The sequence below is a fragment of the Diabrotica virgifera genome, chromosome 1, assembly GCF_917563875.1.
Source record: "Diabrotica virgifera virgifera chromosome 1, PGI_DIABVI_V3a".
Classification (NCBI taxonomy): domain Eukaryota; kingdom Metazoa; phylum Arthropoda; class Insecta; order Coleoptera; family Chrysomelidae; genus Diabrotica; species Diabrotica virgifera.
Genome location: NC_065443.1, coordinates 132618861 through 132638945, shown reverse-complemented (window position 1 = coordinate 132638945; position 20085 = coordinate 132618861). Strand labels below are relative to the sequence as shown.

At 30.7% G+C, this 20085-nt stretch overlaps 1 protein-coding gene across 2 annotated transcripts in view; it reads left to right on the top strand.

Moving 5' to 3' along the window:
* Positions 1 to 13488, top strand: part of LOC114327015 (uncharacterized) — an 87099-nt gene extending 73611 nt beyond the window's left edge. For both annotated transcript variants that reach the window (XM_050663052.1, XM_028275509.2), the window contains 2 exons: positions 1801 to 2063; positions 13183 to 13488. In XM_050663052.1, the coding sequence (XP_050519009.1) occupies positions 1801 to 2063; positions 13183 to 13392 (473 nt within the window). In that variant the 3' untranslated portion in view covers positions 13393 to 13488. The remainder of the gene's footprint in view (positions 1 to 1800; positions 2064 to 13182) is intronic.
* The last annotated feature ends 6597 nt before the right edge of the window (positions 13489 to 20085 follow it).

The window sequence follows — 20085 nt, the reverse complement described above, 5'->3', positions numbered from 1 at the left end:
AATATCATGGTTGACCTTATCGAAGGCTTTGGCGAAATCAGTGTATACCACGTCTACCTGGTTCTTGTTGACTATGACATCATTAATATAATTAGTAAATAATAATAAATTAGCTTCAATAGATTTATTTTTACAAAATCCATATTGTTGTGGGCATATTTTTCATGTAAGATGTGTTCAAAAATTTTTGCTATACAATTCAAAATTGCAATAGGTCTGTAATTTTTGCAATCATTTCGTGAACCTTTTTTATGGATAGGAGTTACCTTAGTCATTTTAAACAATTTCGGAAAATAATTATTATCTACTATTTTTTGGAAGATAATTATTAGAGGATATGTAAGGTAGTCGCGACATGCTTTAAATATATACCCCGGAATACCATCAGGTCCCGAAGAAAACTTTGGTTTTAATTTTGAAAATGCGTTATGTATATCACGCACTGTAACTTTAGTGAAACTGAGCAAAGGAGAATTATTGTGACTAGAATTAATAAAATTTAAATCGTATGTAGAAGATTTATGGTCGGCCATATATAGACTTAAAATAATCAGCAAACTCTTGGGAAATTGTTTTACTGTCAGAAATTATTTCATTGTTTCCATTAATTATATATTCAGTGTCAATACTCGTTTTCTTGTTTCTATTTACCAAATTCCAAAATAAGTTAGGGCTAGTATATACTGATACTGTTTTCGGCATTATGTATGTATGACTCATGCGCTTCCCTGATCCTATTTTTTAAAAGTGCTCGCAGTCTTTTATATTCAGTTACATGATAAACCGCTACATTTTGCATACCCCTATGAAACTCTTTCTGCCTTTGCAAACGAATAATGTCTGGAGTAAACCACACAGGAAATTTGTTTATTCTACTCTTAGTTCGAAATCTAGGTACACACATCTCAAATATTTCATAAATTTTATGATAAAAATAGTCAACTGCAATGTCAATATCTTGTATACATCCTAAATTATCCCAGCTACAGTTCCTCAATAAATCACACAACATAGGAAAATTGGCTTTTTTAAAATTAAATTGGTTAGTTAGATTATTCATCTCATGATGATTGATTGTTCCTGTCTTTATCATGTTAAATTCTATACTCAAAACTGGATGTTTCGTATCCTCATTTGTAAATGGATAGTTATTTTTACCAACTAAAATATCAATATTACTCAAAATTAGATCTAAGGTTCGCACATCCTCATTCACAATGTTATTGAAAGACTGAAAGTTATACATACTAATTAATTCATGAATTGACAAATATTTGAGAGAAGTGTTGTTTTCAAATTTATAGTCAACACCGGTTACACAAGGTAAATTAAAGTCTCCAAAAACTAAAATAGATGTGTTCATTGTATTATCTATGTACGAAAAAAGATCAACAGAAGCTATATAATCGTTATTGCTCGACTGGGGGGGGGGGGGCGAATATACGTTACTAAGAATTAATTTATTTCCAAATACATCCAATTCAACGAATAGTACCTCTAATTCAGTATTTACTAAGATTTGTTTAGATTTATATTTTTTATGAACTGCAATCAGAACACCTCCGCCTCTTGCCTTACGCCCTTCATTCAGATATACCTAGTATGTATATCCTTTCATTCTCCTAATCCATAGAGTACTATTGATAGCTCTGTATTTTAGAAAAAATAGTGAGACAGTTATATTTTTTGTTTCATTTAGTCTGATTTTTGTAAAAAAATTGCCTGATCTGACTATAACTGTTTTTATAATAACGGTGGCTTATATTATAGTTTTATAATAAGAAAAAAATTGATTTTCAGAGGCCGAAGTAACGGAGGAATTGAAAGGCGGTGGCTTAAAATACAAAGATCAAGGCACCATGATGAGCTTAGAAAGACTAACGGTCATGATCGATCAGAACCATATTGGTTCTATCACTTCCTTGGGCAGACATTCTAGAAGCGGTATTATTAGAAGAGGTAGTCTATCAGCGGCAAGACCATCCATACCAAATGCTAGAACCGAGCTGCTTAAATCTGCTAATGAAATAAATCAACATAGAACTAGACACAACAGTGAAAGGGTAAGTAAAATAATTATAATAAGTAATCATTTCGTTGTAAAACGAAACAAGAAGAGCCCTCTTATATTTCAGTTTGTTCAGAAATCATCAAAAGCACCCTAACCACTTTCAAACCTTATTAGGTTATCACCAGAGAGTGCATATTTGATTATCTCTGATATATTATATCAGAACAAGATTAAATCGAGAGATGAACCACCTAGAAACTCCTTTTACACTAAAAGAACTCCACGAGGGTATGAACAAGTTATATAACGGGAAAGTAGTCTGGGCAGATTATCGGAGAATAGGCCATTTTTGGGAGAAGTCATTTACCAGCAATGTTATTGTTGGAATCGAATCTTATGATCGTATATACAGTCGAACCCGCTTATTAGAATCCCTGTTATAGGAATATCCCGGTTTATGGAATATAAATTCAAGTTCCCGAAACATTTCCATTTACTCCTTAATAATTTTATCTGTTTATTGGAATAGGATCTAACTAGATAATACCGCTTATTAGCATATTTTGCAGGTCAAAGGATATTTTTTTTTACAATTTACTAAAAATTTAAATTATGTTTGGTATTATGGTTTGTCGTCAACGGCCTGTAGTGCTGGATTAGATATTATTAGGGTAATAAATATTTATTACTTTGTTACGAATACCAATTCGATCTTTAGCATGGCCGACAAATGCATGGGTCATAAAATAATTTTTATTTGTCTACACAAAGGCACTGTTGCCTGTTATAAAATTGTTAGAAGCAGTTTATTTAGAATTCACTCAGAGAGTACCTACTTGTTTGCAAGATGGAATTATGGCTTTGTTAAATTCGAAAAGAAGAGAAAAGAACAAGAATGTAACAATCCATTTCTTGACGCCAATAAAACTTCTATTCAACCAATGGATTAAGGATGACCACACGGATTAACAACGAAAAAGCTATAATTACCAATAATTTCTCAAGAAAAAAAAACTAATTTTGTTATATATGCATTTTAATAAGAAAATATTTACATATCTACATATTGCATACATTTCATATTAATTATATAATGTATTCATTCACATACATGTAATGTAATTTGGTATTTAACACATACATAGATAAGTACTAGTTACACTACTGTATTATTGACGTAAAAAGACCTAAAACCATTTACATACACTGATTATGTAGGTACATATATGATATACATATTGGCATAGTATGTAATAAAACTACATATTGGCATAGTATGTAAAACTACACATTAGCATAGTATGTAAATAATATTATTACGTATATTCGGTAACACTTATTTCGACTAGCCATCAATGATCGGTTATTAGAATATCCCGGTAATAAGAATATTTTTGCCCTGCACAAAGGCTATTCCAATAAGCGGGTTCGACTGTATTAATAGTATAGGTATGCAAAGTCCGCAGATAGTGTGCTACTTTTTTTATAAACAAAATGGCGCCAGAAAATCGTGTTTTTTTTTCAAATTTTGATCTATAACTACAAAGATTTTACCTTTACACCAAAAACACTCAAATAAAAATTTACTGCAATTAAATTCTGAATAGAGACGTGTTTTTTCCGATTTACTTCGACGAAAATTTTCCCCGGAAAATGCGGTTTTTTCCAACAAAATCTTTAATTTTCAACTAAAATTTTAGGTAAGTAATTTTTTATCAATAATTAAATAACTTGGTACCATAAAGCTAATTTCTTATAGATTATAATTCCAGAAGCAGATGAAAATTGAATGAATAGTTTAGCAACAATTGAATTGTTAATTAAAAATTTACGGTCACTATCATAACCACAATAATTATGACACATCAGAATAACTATGATTTTGGTATAAATAGACACTGTTCTTATCTAATTTACTTTACAGAATTAAAATCGGAATATTTAAGCGGCCTCAGAAATATTTTAAAATTATAAACAATTTTTTGGCTTATAAACAAATAGAATATCTCGAAAAATATTAAATTAAATTAAATTGTGAACACGGGATTGGAAAAAAGCGGCAGGGCGCTATTTTTAAAAGGACCAACGTTTAATTGTAATGAGTGGTTCCTGATATACAAATGGTCAAAGTTGACCGGCATTTACGGCAAACCTTTTTATTTTTATCGTCTTTCTTTACACCAATTTTTATATCTTTAAAATACTCATAAATATATTATTATTATTAAAACTATCGATATTACGAGTGAAAATTGACAAAAATAGCAAAATTCCAATCAAAAATTAGTTTGGAGAAAATGTAATCTCAAAGTTCAAAACCGTTAGATATACGTTAACAAAATGAATTATCTCGGCTTCTCATGGAGCAATTTTCTTCATTCTTTTTTTGTTCTCAAGTAACTCGAGTAGAGCCATCTAGCTAATACATTATTAAATGTCAAATTTACTTTTGTTTTGTTATATTAAATTATTTTATTTATTGTAACAAAAATTTTTGATTTGTTTAAATAAAGATTGTTTAAATAATTGTACAGCTTTCAAATGAGAATATTTGTGTTTTTAACGTTAAAAGGTGTAATAAATAGTTTTTATTATAATAATATATGTTATGAGTACTTTAAAGATATGAAAATTGGTGTAGAGAAGGAGGATAAAAATAAAAAGGTTTAAAAATTATGATACTATTGTTTATATCTTTGCCGAAAATGCCGGTTAACTTTGACCGGTTGTGTCTCAGGAACCACTTAACACAATTAAACGTTTTTTCTTTTAAAAGAAGCGTCCTGCCGATTTTTTCCAATGCCGTTTTCATGATTTGATTTAATTTAATATTTCCCCAGATATTCTATTTGTTTATAAGACAAAAAATTGTTTATAATTTTAAAATATTCCTGAGACCGATTAAATAGTCCGATTTCAATTCTGTTAAGTACATTAGATAGGTACAGTGTCTGTTTATACAAAAATCACAGTTATTTTTATTTATCTTAATTATTGTGGTTATTATAGTGACCAAAAATTTATAATTAACAATTCAATTGTTGCTAAACTGTTCATTTAGTTTCAATCGGCTTCTGAAAATATAATCTATAAGAAAAGAGCTTTTATATTACCAAGTTATTTAATTATTGATAAACAATTATTTGTCTAAAATGTTGGTAGAGAATTAAATATTTTGTTGGAAAAACGAGCATTTTCCAAGGAAAATTTTAGTCTAAGTAAATCGGGAAAAACCCTTCTCTATGTAGAATTTAGTTACGGTAAATTTTTATTTGGGTGTTTTTGGCGTAAAGTTAAAATCTTTGGAGTTATAGAGCAAAACTTGAAAAAAAACACGATTTTTGGGCGCAATTTTGGTTATTAAAAAAAAGTAGCACACTATCTGCGAACTTTGCCTACCTATATTATTAACTAGCTGACCCGGTGAACTTCGTTGCACCTTAGTGTGTCATAATTAAATAATCTGTCATAATTGTGATTCTAGATCAGTTCTTGAACGCAATTGCTAGAAATCAATTACTCAAAATCAACTGCTCGAAAATGAATTGCTAGACATGAAAATTGATCGAAATGCAATTTGCTCGGTTAAAAAAAAATTATATGTCCAAATATTTTTTCACAATAATGCAAAATTTGTTGGTATGGTCGAATGAAATTCGATAGTTTTAAGGCATTCCAGAAGCCGCTACAGATAAAATGTTTTAACAACTCATTAATCATTCAGAATTAGTCGACGGTTATTAAAAATTAAAATAATTAAGACGATAACTGGACGATAACGAGTTAATGAGTGAAATTTAAATTTTTTTCTACTTTAATGACAAAAAAGCAAACTCATTAGCAGAACCCAATTAAAAATTATTTTGCACATCATATTTGAAAAAGTATTTGGTTGAAAAATCTCAGTTTTGCTGGCAAAAATATATTAATTTGTCAAGACTAAATTACAGTTCTGTTTATCTTAAAAGGGATATGTTACTATTAACATTCACACAGTGTTGCCAAACTGGATTTTGTTATTTTGAGTGTAAATTTTCCCAGCGATCTCCAAGGGTACAATACATAAAAAGATACATAATATGACAAATTATATGATATTCCACGTATACAGTACGTAAATCGTTCAGCTGGACATAGGGAACATACAATATATAGATTTAGATAGATACATAAATACATACATTGTATTATATTGAGATAATTGAGGCAACTGAGCTTTCTCGATGACAATATGGTTGTCAGCATTAAGGGGCATTAACCTCAAAATTGACAAATCATTTTGACTGACACAAAGAAACGTCAAAATATGAGAATGTAGTAGGTAGCTAAATATTTTTGGCCTAAGAAAATGGAAAAACTGTTTAGTTTTTAAAGTAAAATAAATTTTATTATTTTAATTCATACCTTAACCTTTAACTACACGCGCTGGCGTATTTTTGTACGCCACATATAAGAATTCTATTACAAATATATTTAAAAATTTAATTTTTGTCTTTGTTTATTTATCTAACCTGTCACTGGAATGTGCTTTAAACTGGATTTAGTTTCGTTATAATCTGCGTTCTAGGAATATCGTAATTTACAGTTTATTATTTGTTGTTTCTTGTGGTGGATAACATACGCCAAAATTATAGTATTACAATTAGTAATATAATTACATATTTCAAATGTTTTTTAGTCATTATGGCACAAAATATAATTTTCTTTATAAACAATACTTTTTCTCCGGTAAAAAATATTTCAAAAAAATTTTTATTAGCAATTTTATTTATCATGGAATCAGATTCCAGTTATATATCCCAATTTGCTCACTGAGAAGGAACTCCAAGTATTCGCTGACGCCGAGTAAGGTTTAAAACAAACAAATAAGTGTAATTTTTCAAAAAAAAATAAACAAATCCGCTGTTTTTAAGTGTATTTTCTTGTGGCGTATAAAGTACGCCACGCGTGTAGCTAAGTTATATTTTGATACGCGGGTAGTTAAAGCTTAAAATTCTAAATATTAATTAATTATGACAATAACAAAAAATAATATCAATCATTTAATACATGCAATAGTGTACATGATATTTTTCGTTAGTTCATCTAATAAACATAAATAAACTGGATGGTTTGCCCAGGCGGAAGCAAGATTTTTTGAAAATTGCGTAAAATTTAAAAAATTCATATTTTATCCAATTTGAGTCCAAAAGTTAATCTGTTGCACTTTTCTTTTATGAAATTTCCCGTTCGTTCTTCTTCTGTGCTCAGAATTTTTCTACGGCTTACGGTTCGCTATTTCGGAAACAGACTGTGCTAGCGAAGAAAAAATAGCAGCGTTTTGTTCAGAAGCAGGGAGTCTACCTGCCAAATTTCATAAAAATCGGTAAATTCGTTTCGGAGGAGTATGGCAACAAAGATGTAAAATATTTAAATGGCTATTAAAAAATAACGGTTGAAGATAAAAAAAGTGAAAACTTAGGATTGTATGTATCTTTTGCTTCTACATCATAAAAAATTAAGAAAAAACGGTTTGTCAAAAAATTAAAAAAATATATCAGTGGGGGCAAGCCCCCTTATGACGTACGGGCATGAAATCAGGGTTATGCCTATTCCCAGTCCGGTAGAATACACGTGGTAAGTTTCATAAAATCAGTTGAGCCGTTCTCGAGTTATAAATGGTGTAACTAACATAACTCGACTTTCTTATATATATATATATATATATATATATATATATATATATATATATATATATATATATATATATATATATATATATATATATATATATATATATATATATATATATATATATATATATATATATGTTACAGTTCAAGTTGATTCTCAGTTAGAGTTGACTCCAACTAGTTGGAGTCAACTCCAACTGAAACGAGCAGTAAAAGTTGCTTTTAAAAATTTAAATCAACTTTTACTAGTTGGAGTTGACTCTTCCTGGATCGATTCAGTAAATGTTGATTATAGGAGAATCTCAAGTGCATTTTTGATGAGTGTGTGTTTCTTTGTTTTGACCGTTTCAACTACTTATTAGTATAGTCTGTAACGTCGCCCCCGTTAGGTAAATTATTCTGATTCGATTTTTTGCACAAACTTACTCAAAGAAATACATCCGTATAACAATCCTTATAACAAATACACAGGGTGTCACGTCGAAAAATTGTTTAACCAATTTTTGTTAACCAAATTTACAAAAATAATTTTTATCTACTCTATCTCATATTATGTAAAGCAGCGGTTCTCAATCTGTGGTACATGTACCACCGGTGGTACATATCATTATTTGCGGTGGTACACAAAACACACAAAAACTTAAAAAAGTAGTACATAGTAAGTCTTGATTATACAATCTAAAAATATAGAAATATAATAAAAGAAACTTTAGATGGTACATGACTCAAAAAGATCGAGAACCGCTGATGTAATGGTTTTATTGTGTGAAAATTGTAAATATAGATAGCAGTACATGAAGGGTTTAAAGTGTGTCTGAAGTAACAATCTATTTTGTATGAATATAATTGCGAAACACTACAGAATTTTACTTTTTGACATGAATTTTATTAATAATAAGATAAATTTTGTTCAATATTTTTAATAATTAAAGTAAAATTTACTAAATAAATTTTAATTTCACTCAAATAAATAATCGATTGCTGCCACTGACCACTTACATTCAATCTCGGTTAATTTGATTAATAATCGCGGCAGGTAAAGTAACATTCTTCTTTCAATACAACAAAGTGTTACTTTACTGCCGAAAATGGGGGCAAGTACAATAATGAATGATTTTAGTGAAGTCATAAACTAAAAAAAATCAAAGATTAAAGCTACCTCTATAAGATCCTGAAGAAATTTTTGTCATTATTTCATTAACAAGATATTATTTTTAATTATCAACAATGAGCGCTAAGCGTGTATTGAGGCGGAAGTCAATGTGAGTGCGAGTGAGATTCACCATTGGACGGCCGGAATGGTGCATCTCTTTAGCACTCACCATTGACGGCCGCCTAATACGCACTTAGCGCTCATTGTTAATAATTATAGATAAAGCTTAGTAATAACATAGTGACAAAAAATGTCTGCTGGATCTTGTAGAGGGGGCTATAAACTTTTATTTGGTCACTTTCTGACATTCATAATAATGGATTTTAACCGAATTATTAAGCCTTGAAAATGGCTATTTTCGCATTTTTCAAATTTTAAATCGCGTATAACTCGACAACAATCAATTTTAGAGAAAAATCACAAAATACCTTTTTTGCTCAGAATAACCCAAATTATCTAAAAAAAATTACTCAAAGTGAAAAAATTATTTTTGTGAATTTGTCTAAAAAAAATTGTTTAAACAATTTATCGATCAAGGTACTGCCTGGCACCCAGTAGATTTGTTATAAGGACCTCTTTTTTAGTAAGTTTGTGCAAAAAATTCGAATCGGAGTAATTTACCTAACGGGGGCGACGATACAGCCTAGACTAATTTGAACATATTCAGTAACATTTAATTTCTAGAATCGGCTGTTTGTGTGAATCAGATTCAACTTTTACTAAATGGCATTGGGAAGAGTATACTTTTCCTAGTTGGAGTCTACTTTTACTAGTAAATGTTGAATATAAATCTTCATTTTATATTTTATAATCAACTTTTACTGAAACCAGCCGTTAGAGTTGACTCCAACTAGTTGGAGTCAACTCCAACTGGATAATCAACTTGAACTGGATAATCAACTTGAACTGTAAAATATATATAAATGTAAAATATTTAAATGGCTATTAAAAAATAACTGTTGAAGATAAAAAAAGTAAAAATTTAGGATTGTATGTATCTTTTGCTTCTACATCATACAAAATTAAGAAAAAACGGTTTGTCAAAAAATTAAAAAAATATATCAGGGGGGGCAAGCCCCCTTATGACTTACGGGCATGAAATCAGAGTTATTCCTATTTTCAGTCCGGTAGAATACACGTATAAAATTTCATAAAAATCTGTTGAGCCGTTCTCGAGTTATAAATGGTGTAACTAACATAACTCGACTTTCTTTTATATATAGATATATACAATCATAAGATTCGATTCAAGCAATAAAATTGCTGGTAAATAACTTTTCCTTGTATTTTGCTAATTAGCCCAGAGTAAAAGCTACAGGTGTGGATGACATATGCAGTGTACAAATAAAGCATCTCGGTCAAGGAGCAAAAAACTGGATCTTGCAACTTTATAACACGTGCTGCAAAGACTACACAATTCCAAAATCATGGAGAGTCGTAAAGTAATTACCTTGTTTTAACAAGGCCAGGAAAGGAACCAGGAAATGACCCAGAATATCCTAGTAGTTACAGACCTATTTCACTGTTGTGTCACATTTTCAAACTATTATACGTGAGACTTATACTCGCCAGAATAGAAAAAATGTCGACAAACACCTCATCTTACAACAAGGAGGATTCAGACCCGGCAAATCTTGCACCGTGCAGTCCTCGCACTAGCAGAATACATTAAAGAGGGCTTTGAAGAGAAACTTATAATAGGTGCTGGTTTCGTAGATTTGACAGTAGCCTATGACACAGTAAGGGACAAAACATTGCTCCGAAAATTATACGACCCACTCAATGACCACCATCTGGGTAAGGTCGTATATTCCTTACTGCAAAATAGAATGCTTTCTCGTCATGCTGGGGGGCAATGTAAGTAGGTGGAGATATTAAAAGAACGGCCTCCCGCAGAGAAGTGTTTTAGCACCAATTCCTTTCTATGTATATACACAAGAGACCAACTTACGCCGACTGAAACCAAGCATTTCGTCTATGCTGACGATCTTGTAATATGTGCTCAAGGAAATAGCTTTGAAGAAGTGGAGGAGAAACTCGAAACTGCCTTAAAAACAATGACAGAGTACTATCTGCAAAATTCCCTAAGACCTTATCTCTCTAAAACCCAAGGCTGCGCCTTGCACCTTCGCGCAAAGGAAGCCAAGCAAAAACTCCAGATTGCGTGGAATAGTAATACACTAGAACACACAGACCAATATATATATATATACATATATATATATATATATATATATATATATATATATATATATATATATATATATATATATATATATATATCTTGGAGTAACTCTGGACCTGTCCCTTACCTACAACAACATTGCATAAACACTAGAGGGAAAGTAACAACTAGGAACAGCGTACTCAGAAAGCTAACGGGAAATAAATGGGGTGCATGTCTTGGCGTCGTAAGAACAACGACACATGCATTGTGTTTCTCAAGTGCTGAATATGCGTGCCCCGTTTGGGGCAGATCTGCCCACGCCAAATAATTGCTAAATACTGCGCTAAATTAGACATGCAGGATAGTAAAGGGTGCATGAAACAAACGCAACTCACAAAATCTATATAAAGCAGCGGGTTTTGCAGAACCCTCAACATGCATAGGCGTTTCAGAGCACATAGAGAAAATTAAACAGATTGCGGACGAGCGTCCAGCACTATGCAAAGCTCAAACACCACGAAAGTCACTAAAATCCAGAAAATGCTTCCCTGGAACAGTTCAGGATGAACCGCCTGAGTATTTTACTCTTCCTCCGGTTCAATGGACCGGCCAGTCTCCAGACTTTAAAACGAGGAAAACTATGAATAGGATAAGAACGGGGGTTGCTCCAATAAAATCAAGCATGGTAAAATGGGGGAAAATAGACCACGATTATGTGAACTGTGGCTGTGGAGAAACACATAATATGGAACATCTTCTTACATGCAGAAACTGTTCTCATCAGTGTTCCCTCGAAATTTGTGGCTCGCCAACAAAGATGGAACCGACGTACGACGTAGCCCGATACTGTTCTGAAATTTTATAAATGACTGGACATGATAATGTTAGTAAGATTATCTCTGAGCAAACTAAAATTCGGGCTGCCAGTGTCGATTCACAACGAAATAAAATGATCGTGGCGACATCTGCTAAAAACAAGCGAAAATTTTGATTTAATAAAATAATTAAATGATACTAAAAATTTTGTTTTTAATATTATTTAATTATTTTATTAAAGCAAAATATCAAAAATTCAACGGAAGTGTTACAGAATACACCCTTATATTACTAAATAATAATATATTCATTTCGCTCAAATGTTTTACGATTACGTAAATAAAATTGTATTGAAGCTATTTCCTTGTGGCATTTTTATGATTAATTATTTATATGGGAAATAAGCCACAATTAAAATGAAAAAAATAATTTTATTAACGTTTCGACGCCCAAATCGGGTGCCGTTGTCAAAATACAAAATATTACTAAAATAAACTAAAGTGTTGTTGCTAAGCAAAAAAAAAAAAAAAAACTCTTCTAATAATTTATTTAATCTCACTCATTTATACTGGCAATTCAGACATATATTATACATTTTAAAGTAGAAGACTTTAAAATGATATTGCCAATATTTTATGAGTTGCGTTCCTGGGACGACTTACTGAAAGATAGTTCATTCGATTACATGAAATTAACCCCAACTCAAGAATATCCGTCATAAAAAATTATAGCATGTGATATGTCTTTAAAAAGACAACCAAATGCAACGACAGTAAAATTCTCGCGTTAGAGACTTCATAGTAAATCACAAGGGAAAACCAGGAAAAACCCTGTGATACTATCCCTGTTTTTATTTAATGTTATATAATTTTTATTTAAAATTTTACTGTCGTTGCATTTGGTTGTCTTTTTAAAGACATATCACATGCTATAATTTTTTATGACGGATATTCTTGAGTTGGGGTTAATTTCATGTAATCGAATGAACTATCTTTCAGTAAGTCGTCCCAGGAACGCAACTCATAAAATATTGGCAATATCATTTCAAAGTCTTCTACTTTAAAATGTATAATATATGTCTGAATTGCCAGTATAAATGAGTGAGATTAAATAAATTATTAGAAGAGTTTTTTTTTGCTTAGCAACAACACTTTAGTTTATTTTAGTAATATTTTGTATTTTGACAACGGCACCCGATTTGGGCGTCGAAACGTTAATAAAATTATTTTTTTCATTTTAATTGTGGCTTATTTCCCATATAAATAATTAATCATAAAATTGTATTATCTGTAAAATATGCCTCAGGAGGGTAGTAAACATAAATATTTTTACTTTAACATAAACATATACTTTTTTATTTTAGGATGGGTCCGCAAGACAAATTTACCCTTCTCTGAGCAGTCAAGGGGTAAATGGTTCAGTGTTGTGTGAAAAAGAGGAAATCGTTTACGACGAAATCAAAAGAAAAGCACAGAGTTATAGCTCCGAAAAAGACGAAACATTGTACGATGAAATCAAGAAAAAGCCTGAGACTAACAGCCAAGACGACAAAAGTGATTCAGAAAAATTATGATACCCGGCAGCAAACGTTTTAAATAGGCCATAGTGGACTTTAGTTAAGTTTTCACTAGTATTAAGATATAATTTTAATAAAATTTTAACTTATTTATTAATTCAATTATTACACCGTGTCTAAAAAATTTTACCTTTTAAAACTTTTTACGTAATTTGTGTATTTTTGTGAAAGTAATTTTTATTTAAGTACCTACTTTAACAACGTGGAATGAAGTAAACACTTCTGTTGTATGTAGGCATATGAATTTATTAAAATTCTTAAATTTTATCCACAAGGGAGTGGAAGTACAAAACGTTTTCGCTCAAACTGACCATCATTAGTGTAAACCTGGAAATAAGTGAACCACTAAGATTAAAAAGCAAAAGGGTGAAATTTTGACAGTTGAAAAATATTAAGAAAATGTGGTTACTTACGTCCAGTGTACAAGTAATTGTAACTAGCCACTTCAATAGGGGTAAAAACCTATAAATTACATTATTGTTACATTCTATATTAAAAAGCAGTCGACATTAAGTCAATGTTTTAAGATTTTAAAGATCACATGTGAATGTATTTCATCCTTGCTCGAAAATTGCACAAGGTACTTGTGTTCTAGTGAGAGGTTAACGACCAACTAGTTATTAGACAGTTTGGTGCCAGAAATGTAAAACGTTTGCTAAATACAAAGCCAAATGCCAAATTACATTCAGGCCTCTACAATCAAGAAAAATGTTTTTGGTTAAGATATGTACATTTTCATCAACTCAATTTTCCTCATTTAATAGCAGTTCTTAATCCTTCCTATACCTCTCACAATTTACAGAATTTAACAGATTTTTCTTATTTTATTTATTAATCTCCTGATACATATCCAACCAACCATATTTTCAATTTCAGATTTTCATATTTAACATATTATTACTCCATTAAAATACGATTAGTTTTTCATTGATACCTCTTTCATCTCATTATCTCATTATTTCACCTAATCACTCTGTTTTTATTACAATTAAAATTAAAAATAAATTCTCAGTTATAAATAATTAATTAATGTTACTCCAATATCTTAACATTTTTCAATATACCTAATATTCAAATCCAAATTTTCAATAGTTTAACATGTAGCAAATTTTTACATTCAGGCCTCTACAATCGAGAAAAATTTTTGGTTAAGACACTTACATCTCTTTCAACTACATTTTCCTCATTTAATATCAGTTCTTATTTCATTCTATACTTCACACAATTTACAGGTATTAATAGTGTTTTCTTATTCTATTAATTAGTCACCTGAAACCTATGCAACCAACCATGTATTCAATTACAATAGTTTCTTACTCAACATAGTTATTATTACTCCATTAAAATATCATTTGTTTTTAAATACTTTTAGACAATTTCAACAATATTCATTCATCACAATATCACATCTTTACTTAACTAAATTTAATTTTCCACCCGGTGAATTTTGAAAAACAATTTATGGCTTCACATAATGTATGAGCAGACTTTTGCTTTTAATTTCAGTTTGTACTAATAAATGTATGACAACACATTAACTTTATTTACAAATTATAACTCACAATAAACTTTTTAATACCTGCATATTTCAATATAGCAACTAAAATTAAATATTAATTCTTTGTTAAAAATTTTTCGGATGACAGATGAAAAATCCACCTACTTTTCTTTGACATCTCTTCATACATTTCTGATACCAAACTGTCTAATAACTAGTTGGTCGTTAACCTCTCACTAGAAAACACAAGTACCTTGTGCAATTTTCGAGCAAGGATGAAATACATTCACATGTTGTGATCTTTAAAATCTTAAGACATCGACTTAATGTCGACTACTTTTTAATATAGTTTTGTTCTGAAGCTATTTCCTTGTGGCATTTTTACAATCAACTATGTTTAATGGGAAATAAGCCACAATTTTACCAAAAAAATGATTTTATTAACGTTTCGATGCCCAAGTCGGGTGTCGTTGTCAAAATACAAAATACTACTACTTAAATTAAACAAAAATGCTGTTGCTTAGTAAAAAATTATATTTTAAATTTACTGCCACCATTGCATTTGGTTGTCTTTTTAAAGACATATCACAGGCTATGATTTTTTTGTGGCGGATATTCTTGAGTTGGGTTGATTTCATGTAATGAAATGAACTATCTTTTAGTAAAGTCGTCCCAGGAACGCAACTCATCTCAATATTGGCAATATCATTTTAAAGTCTTCTACTTTAACGTGTATAATGCATGTCTGAATTGCCGATATAAATGAGTCAGATTAAATAAATTATTAGAAGAATTTTTTACTAAGCAACAGCATTTTTGTTTAATTTATATAGTAGTATTTTGTATTTTGACAACGACACCCGACTTGGGCGTTAATAAAATCTTTTTTTTTTTTTTTTAGTAAAATTGTGGCTTATTTCTTATTAAAAATAGTTGGTTTTTAATATAGAATGTAACAATAATGTAATTTAGAGGTTTTTACACCTATTGAAGTGGCTAGTTACAATTACTTGTACACTGGACGTAAGTAACCACATTTTCTTAATTTGTTTCAACTAGCAAAATTTCACCCTTTTGCTTTTTAATCTTAGTGGTTCACTTATTTCCAGGTTTACACTGATGATGGTCAGTTTGACCGAAAACGTTTTGTACTTCCACTCCCTTGTGGATAAATTTTAAGAATTTTAATAAATTCATATGCCTACATACAACAGAAGTGTTTACTTCATTCCACGTTGTTATATCGAAGGTATACAGCCAACTACAGGGTTTACCACCTTTTTAAAGTTTTATCTACTTTAAATTTATAACTTGAGGCTCGGCCAAGTTGACCCTTTTAAGCAAAAAAATTGAATCAAATAAAAGACGCAGAATAGTGCTTTGTACGACATTTACAGTAGGACAATCGTTAATGTTCTAGACAGTTAGTTAGGACACAATTAAACAGTCAGTTAAACAGGTGGACTCTAGAGTCTGACAGTAAATTAGCATACAGTGGGAACTTTTAAACGAAAGAACAATGAGCTTTATTAAGTGGAAAGTGCGGTACTTATAAGTATGTTTGAAGGAGCATCTGAAGAAAAGTTAATCAGGGAGATGGAGGCAAAGGATAAATACAGTGCAATGTAATATGAACTTACGTACAAGTATGACAGACGATTTAGTAAGTCATCAAATATAAAAAGTAAGCGAAAATTTAAATTGCCTTACATCAAGTTCACGAAACTTAATGGAGGCTTGATAGATTGGCTTCGTTTTTTCTCGCAGTTCAAAGTAGTGCATGATGATTCATTAATTTCTTTAAACTGTTATCCACTATAGAGGATAATAAGGCTAGACTTAGTGGAGATTTTTTCTGCATTAGCCGACAGTTATCCAAAGATTATTAAGATTTTGTAGTCTTAGTTTGGCAGAGAGGCTCTCGAGCTCTGAAAATGAATGCAAAAATATCTTGAGAGCGTGACCTCACGAAAGGTCTAAAGAAAATATATGCAAAATTTCAGGTGCATCGGTCAAGTAGTTTTTAAGTTAAAATATCGACCGCCTTTGAAAAAAGGCAGTTTTGAGAATAATGAGTTTACAGTGTTGAAAATTTTTATTTTCAATTTCTTTTGTGTCTGTCAAAGTTTAAAGTAATGCACACCGGAATATGTTTTTGAATCACAAAGTAATATACAAAATAGAAGGGAAACAGCTGTTGAACGTTTCTCACTGCGCTGCTCAATTTCCGGTAATTTTGTTCTAATAAATCTGAAATTTTGAGAGGGTAATCTTAAAGTTAAGCACTTTCAGTTAAAATAATGAAAAATCGCAAATTTCATACCATACCCCCTCTCTTAAAGCTGCCAATTCAGCATTCTCGATAAATCGTACTTAACTCTAAAAATCCATTTTTTGAACATCAAAAACTTCTCGAAGACATTTGTAGGGATTATAGTCTTACGGCACATTCGATAACTTCTGAAGCAGACAATATCGCATAAAACTGCGTCTGGCGTACATGTTCTGCATACGTAGAAAAACATGGTCTCAAAAGAAAATTTATGACACATATCTAGATGGTAAATCCATGACGAATGCAAGCCCATAAAGATAAAGTGATTCGGAAGCTCCGCTGGATATCGGGGTTATCGTAGTATCCGAGACAGAATCGGCATGAGAATTTTTATTATTTTGCACAGGTCAAACGAACCGATTTCCAAAGGATTCCAACGGATCTCGGCGGATTTTATCACAGAGGTTTTTTGATGGTCCTTTTATATTTGAATTTCAGATGCATCAAACATAATATTTGAATTTTTCCAATAATTACATATAATGATGTGTTAAGTTAAATATCTGTTATTTATAATTTAATACTAAAAATTCCAAAATTTATTGGATATATTTATTAGAGATTTATTTATTTATATAGACGATGATAATAATAAGAACGTTTGTAAATAATAGTCCATTTTTAAGAAAAAAATGAAAATAAAAAATTTGAAAAAGAAAATTTTTAAGAAACGCTTTTCTTTAGTTACGAGTGACTAACATTAAAAATAGTATAAAAAAATCAATAGTCCAGAAAGCCACTGCGCATCCCTAGGAAAAATATTCTAATTCGGATTTTTTGCACAATCTTACTCAAAAAGGACTCCTTTTAACAAATTTGCATGTTGCCAGGATCAAAAGGTGGTCAAAAATTTTTTAAACGTTTTTTTTTTGTTTTTTTCCTAAAATTATTTTTTTTGCATGGAAAAAGGTTTTTTCGGTTTTTTGGATCATTCCAAACAGAAAAGGTCTTTAGTGACTTTTCTCTAAAATTGATAGTTTTTGACATATAAGCGAATTAAAATTGAAAAATTGCGAAATCGGCCATTTTTAACACTCAAAAACTATTAGGTCTGGATCCCACGTATAAAAAAAAAGTTGAATAATAGCAAGCTGAAAATTTGTTAATAGCTTAAGGGTATCTAGTCGGACAAACTTTGATATATGGGAACACCGGAACAAGGGAAGTTTTAATTGTGGAACAGGTTAAAAATTTGGAAAGGTCAGACCACGAGAACGGCACATGTATTTTGTCCGACAGAACAGACTTAAACTCTCCGAACAGAGATTAAACTCTCATGCAAAAATCAGATTGCTATTTATCACCAAATGGGCGTTTTAATGAGTGGAACATGTAGAATTTGTCAAATGACAAGAATTATGACAGGTGATAAATAGCAGTCTGATTTTTGCATGAGAGTTTAATCTCTGTTCGGAGAGTTTAAGTCTGTTCTGTCGGAAAAAATAAATGTGCCGTTTTCGTTATCTGACCGTTCCAAATTTTTAACCTGTTCCACAATTAAAACTGCCCCTGTTCCAGTGTTCCCATATATCAAAGTTTATCCGACTAGACACCCTTAAGCTATTAACACATTTTTAGCTTGATATTAATCAACTTTTTTTTCATACGCGGGATCCAGACCTATATGTGAAAAACTGAAAATTTGAATGTTGCCAAGGTAGATAGATATTCTTTAAACATCGATTAATGAAATTCCGAAGAGTTTTTTGCAATTCAATATTCAAAACTCCTTTGTTTTTTAATTACTAATCAAGCGTCCGCGACACTATTTTCCACCGACAGTCTGGTGCAAAGGACAGGAATAAATTCATTATTTCGTAAACCGACGACTTTAAGGAAAAATCCTGAAACCGGTCGATTTTCATTTTTAAGTTATGATATTGTGGCATATATGGTATACTAGTGACGTCATCCGTCTGGGCGTGATGACGTAATCTATGATTTTTTTAATGAGAATAGGGGTGGTGTGATAGCTCATTTGAAAGGTTCTTCAATTCTCTTTTCAGTAATGTAAACATTTATATAATTATTTATACAGGGTGTCCTTCTACTTCTTTTTTTGTCAAATAATTTAATTTAATAAAAAAATTTTGGACACCCTGCATAAATAATTATGTAAATGCTTATTTATATTACGAAAAGAGAATTAAAGAACCTTTCAAATGAGCTAGCACACGACCCCTATTCTCATTTAAAAAAATCATCAATTACGTCATCACGTCCAGATGGATGACGTCACTAGTATACCATATATGCCACAATATCATAACTTAAAAATAAAAATCGACTTATTTCGGGATTTTTCCTTTAAGTAGCCGGTTTACGGAATAACGAATTTATTCCTTTCATTTGCACCATACTGTCGGTGGAAAATAGTGTCGCGCACGCTTGATTATCAATTAAAAACAAAGGAATTTTGAATATTGTATTGCAAAAAACTCTTCGGGATTTCATCAATCGATGTTTAAAGAATATCTACCTACCTTAGCAACATTTAAATTTTCAGTTTTTCACATAGTTTTTGAGGGTTAAAAATGGCCGATTTCACAAATTTTCAATTTTTAATCGCTTATATGTCAAAAACTTTTTGATCATTTTTAGAGAAAAGTCACTAAAGACCTTTTCTGTTTGTAATGATCCAAAAAACGTAAAAAAACTTTTTTCCATGCAAATAATATAATTTTAGGAAAAAAACAAAAAAAAAACGTTTAAAAACTTTTTGACCACCTTTTGGTCCTGGCAACATGCAAATTTGTTAAAAGGAGTCCTTTTTGAGTAAGATTGTGCAAAAAATCCGAATTAGAATATTTTTCCTAGCGGATGCGCAGTGGCTTTCTCGACTACAACTAAAAAGCCA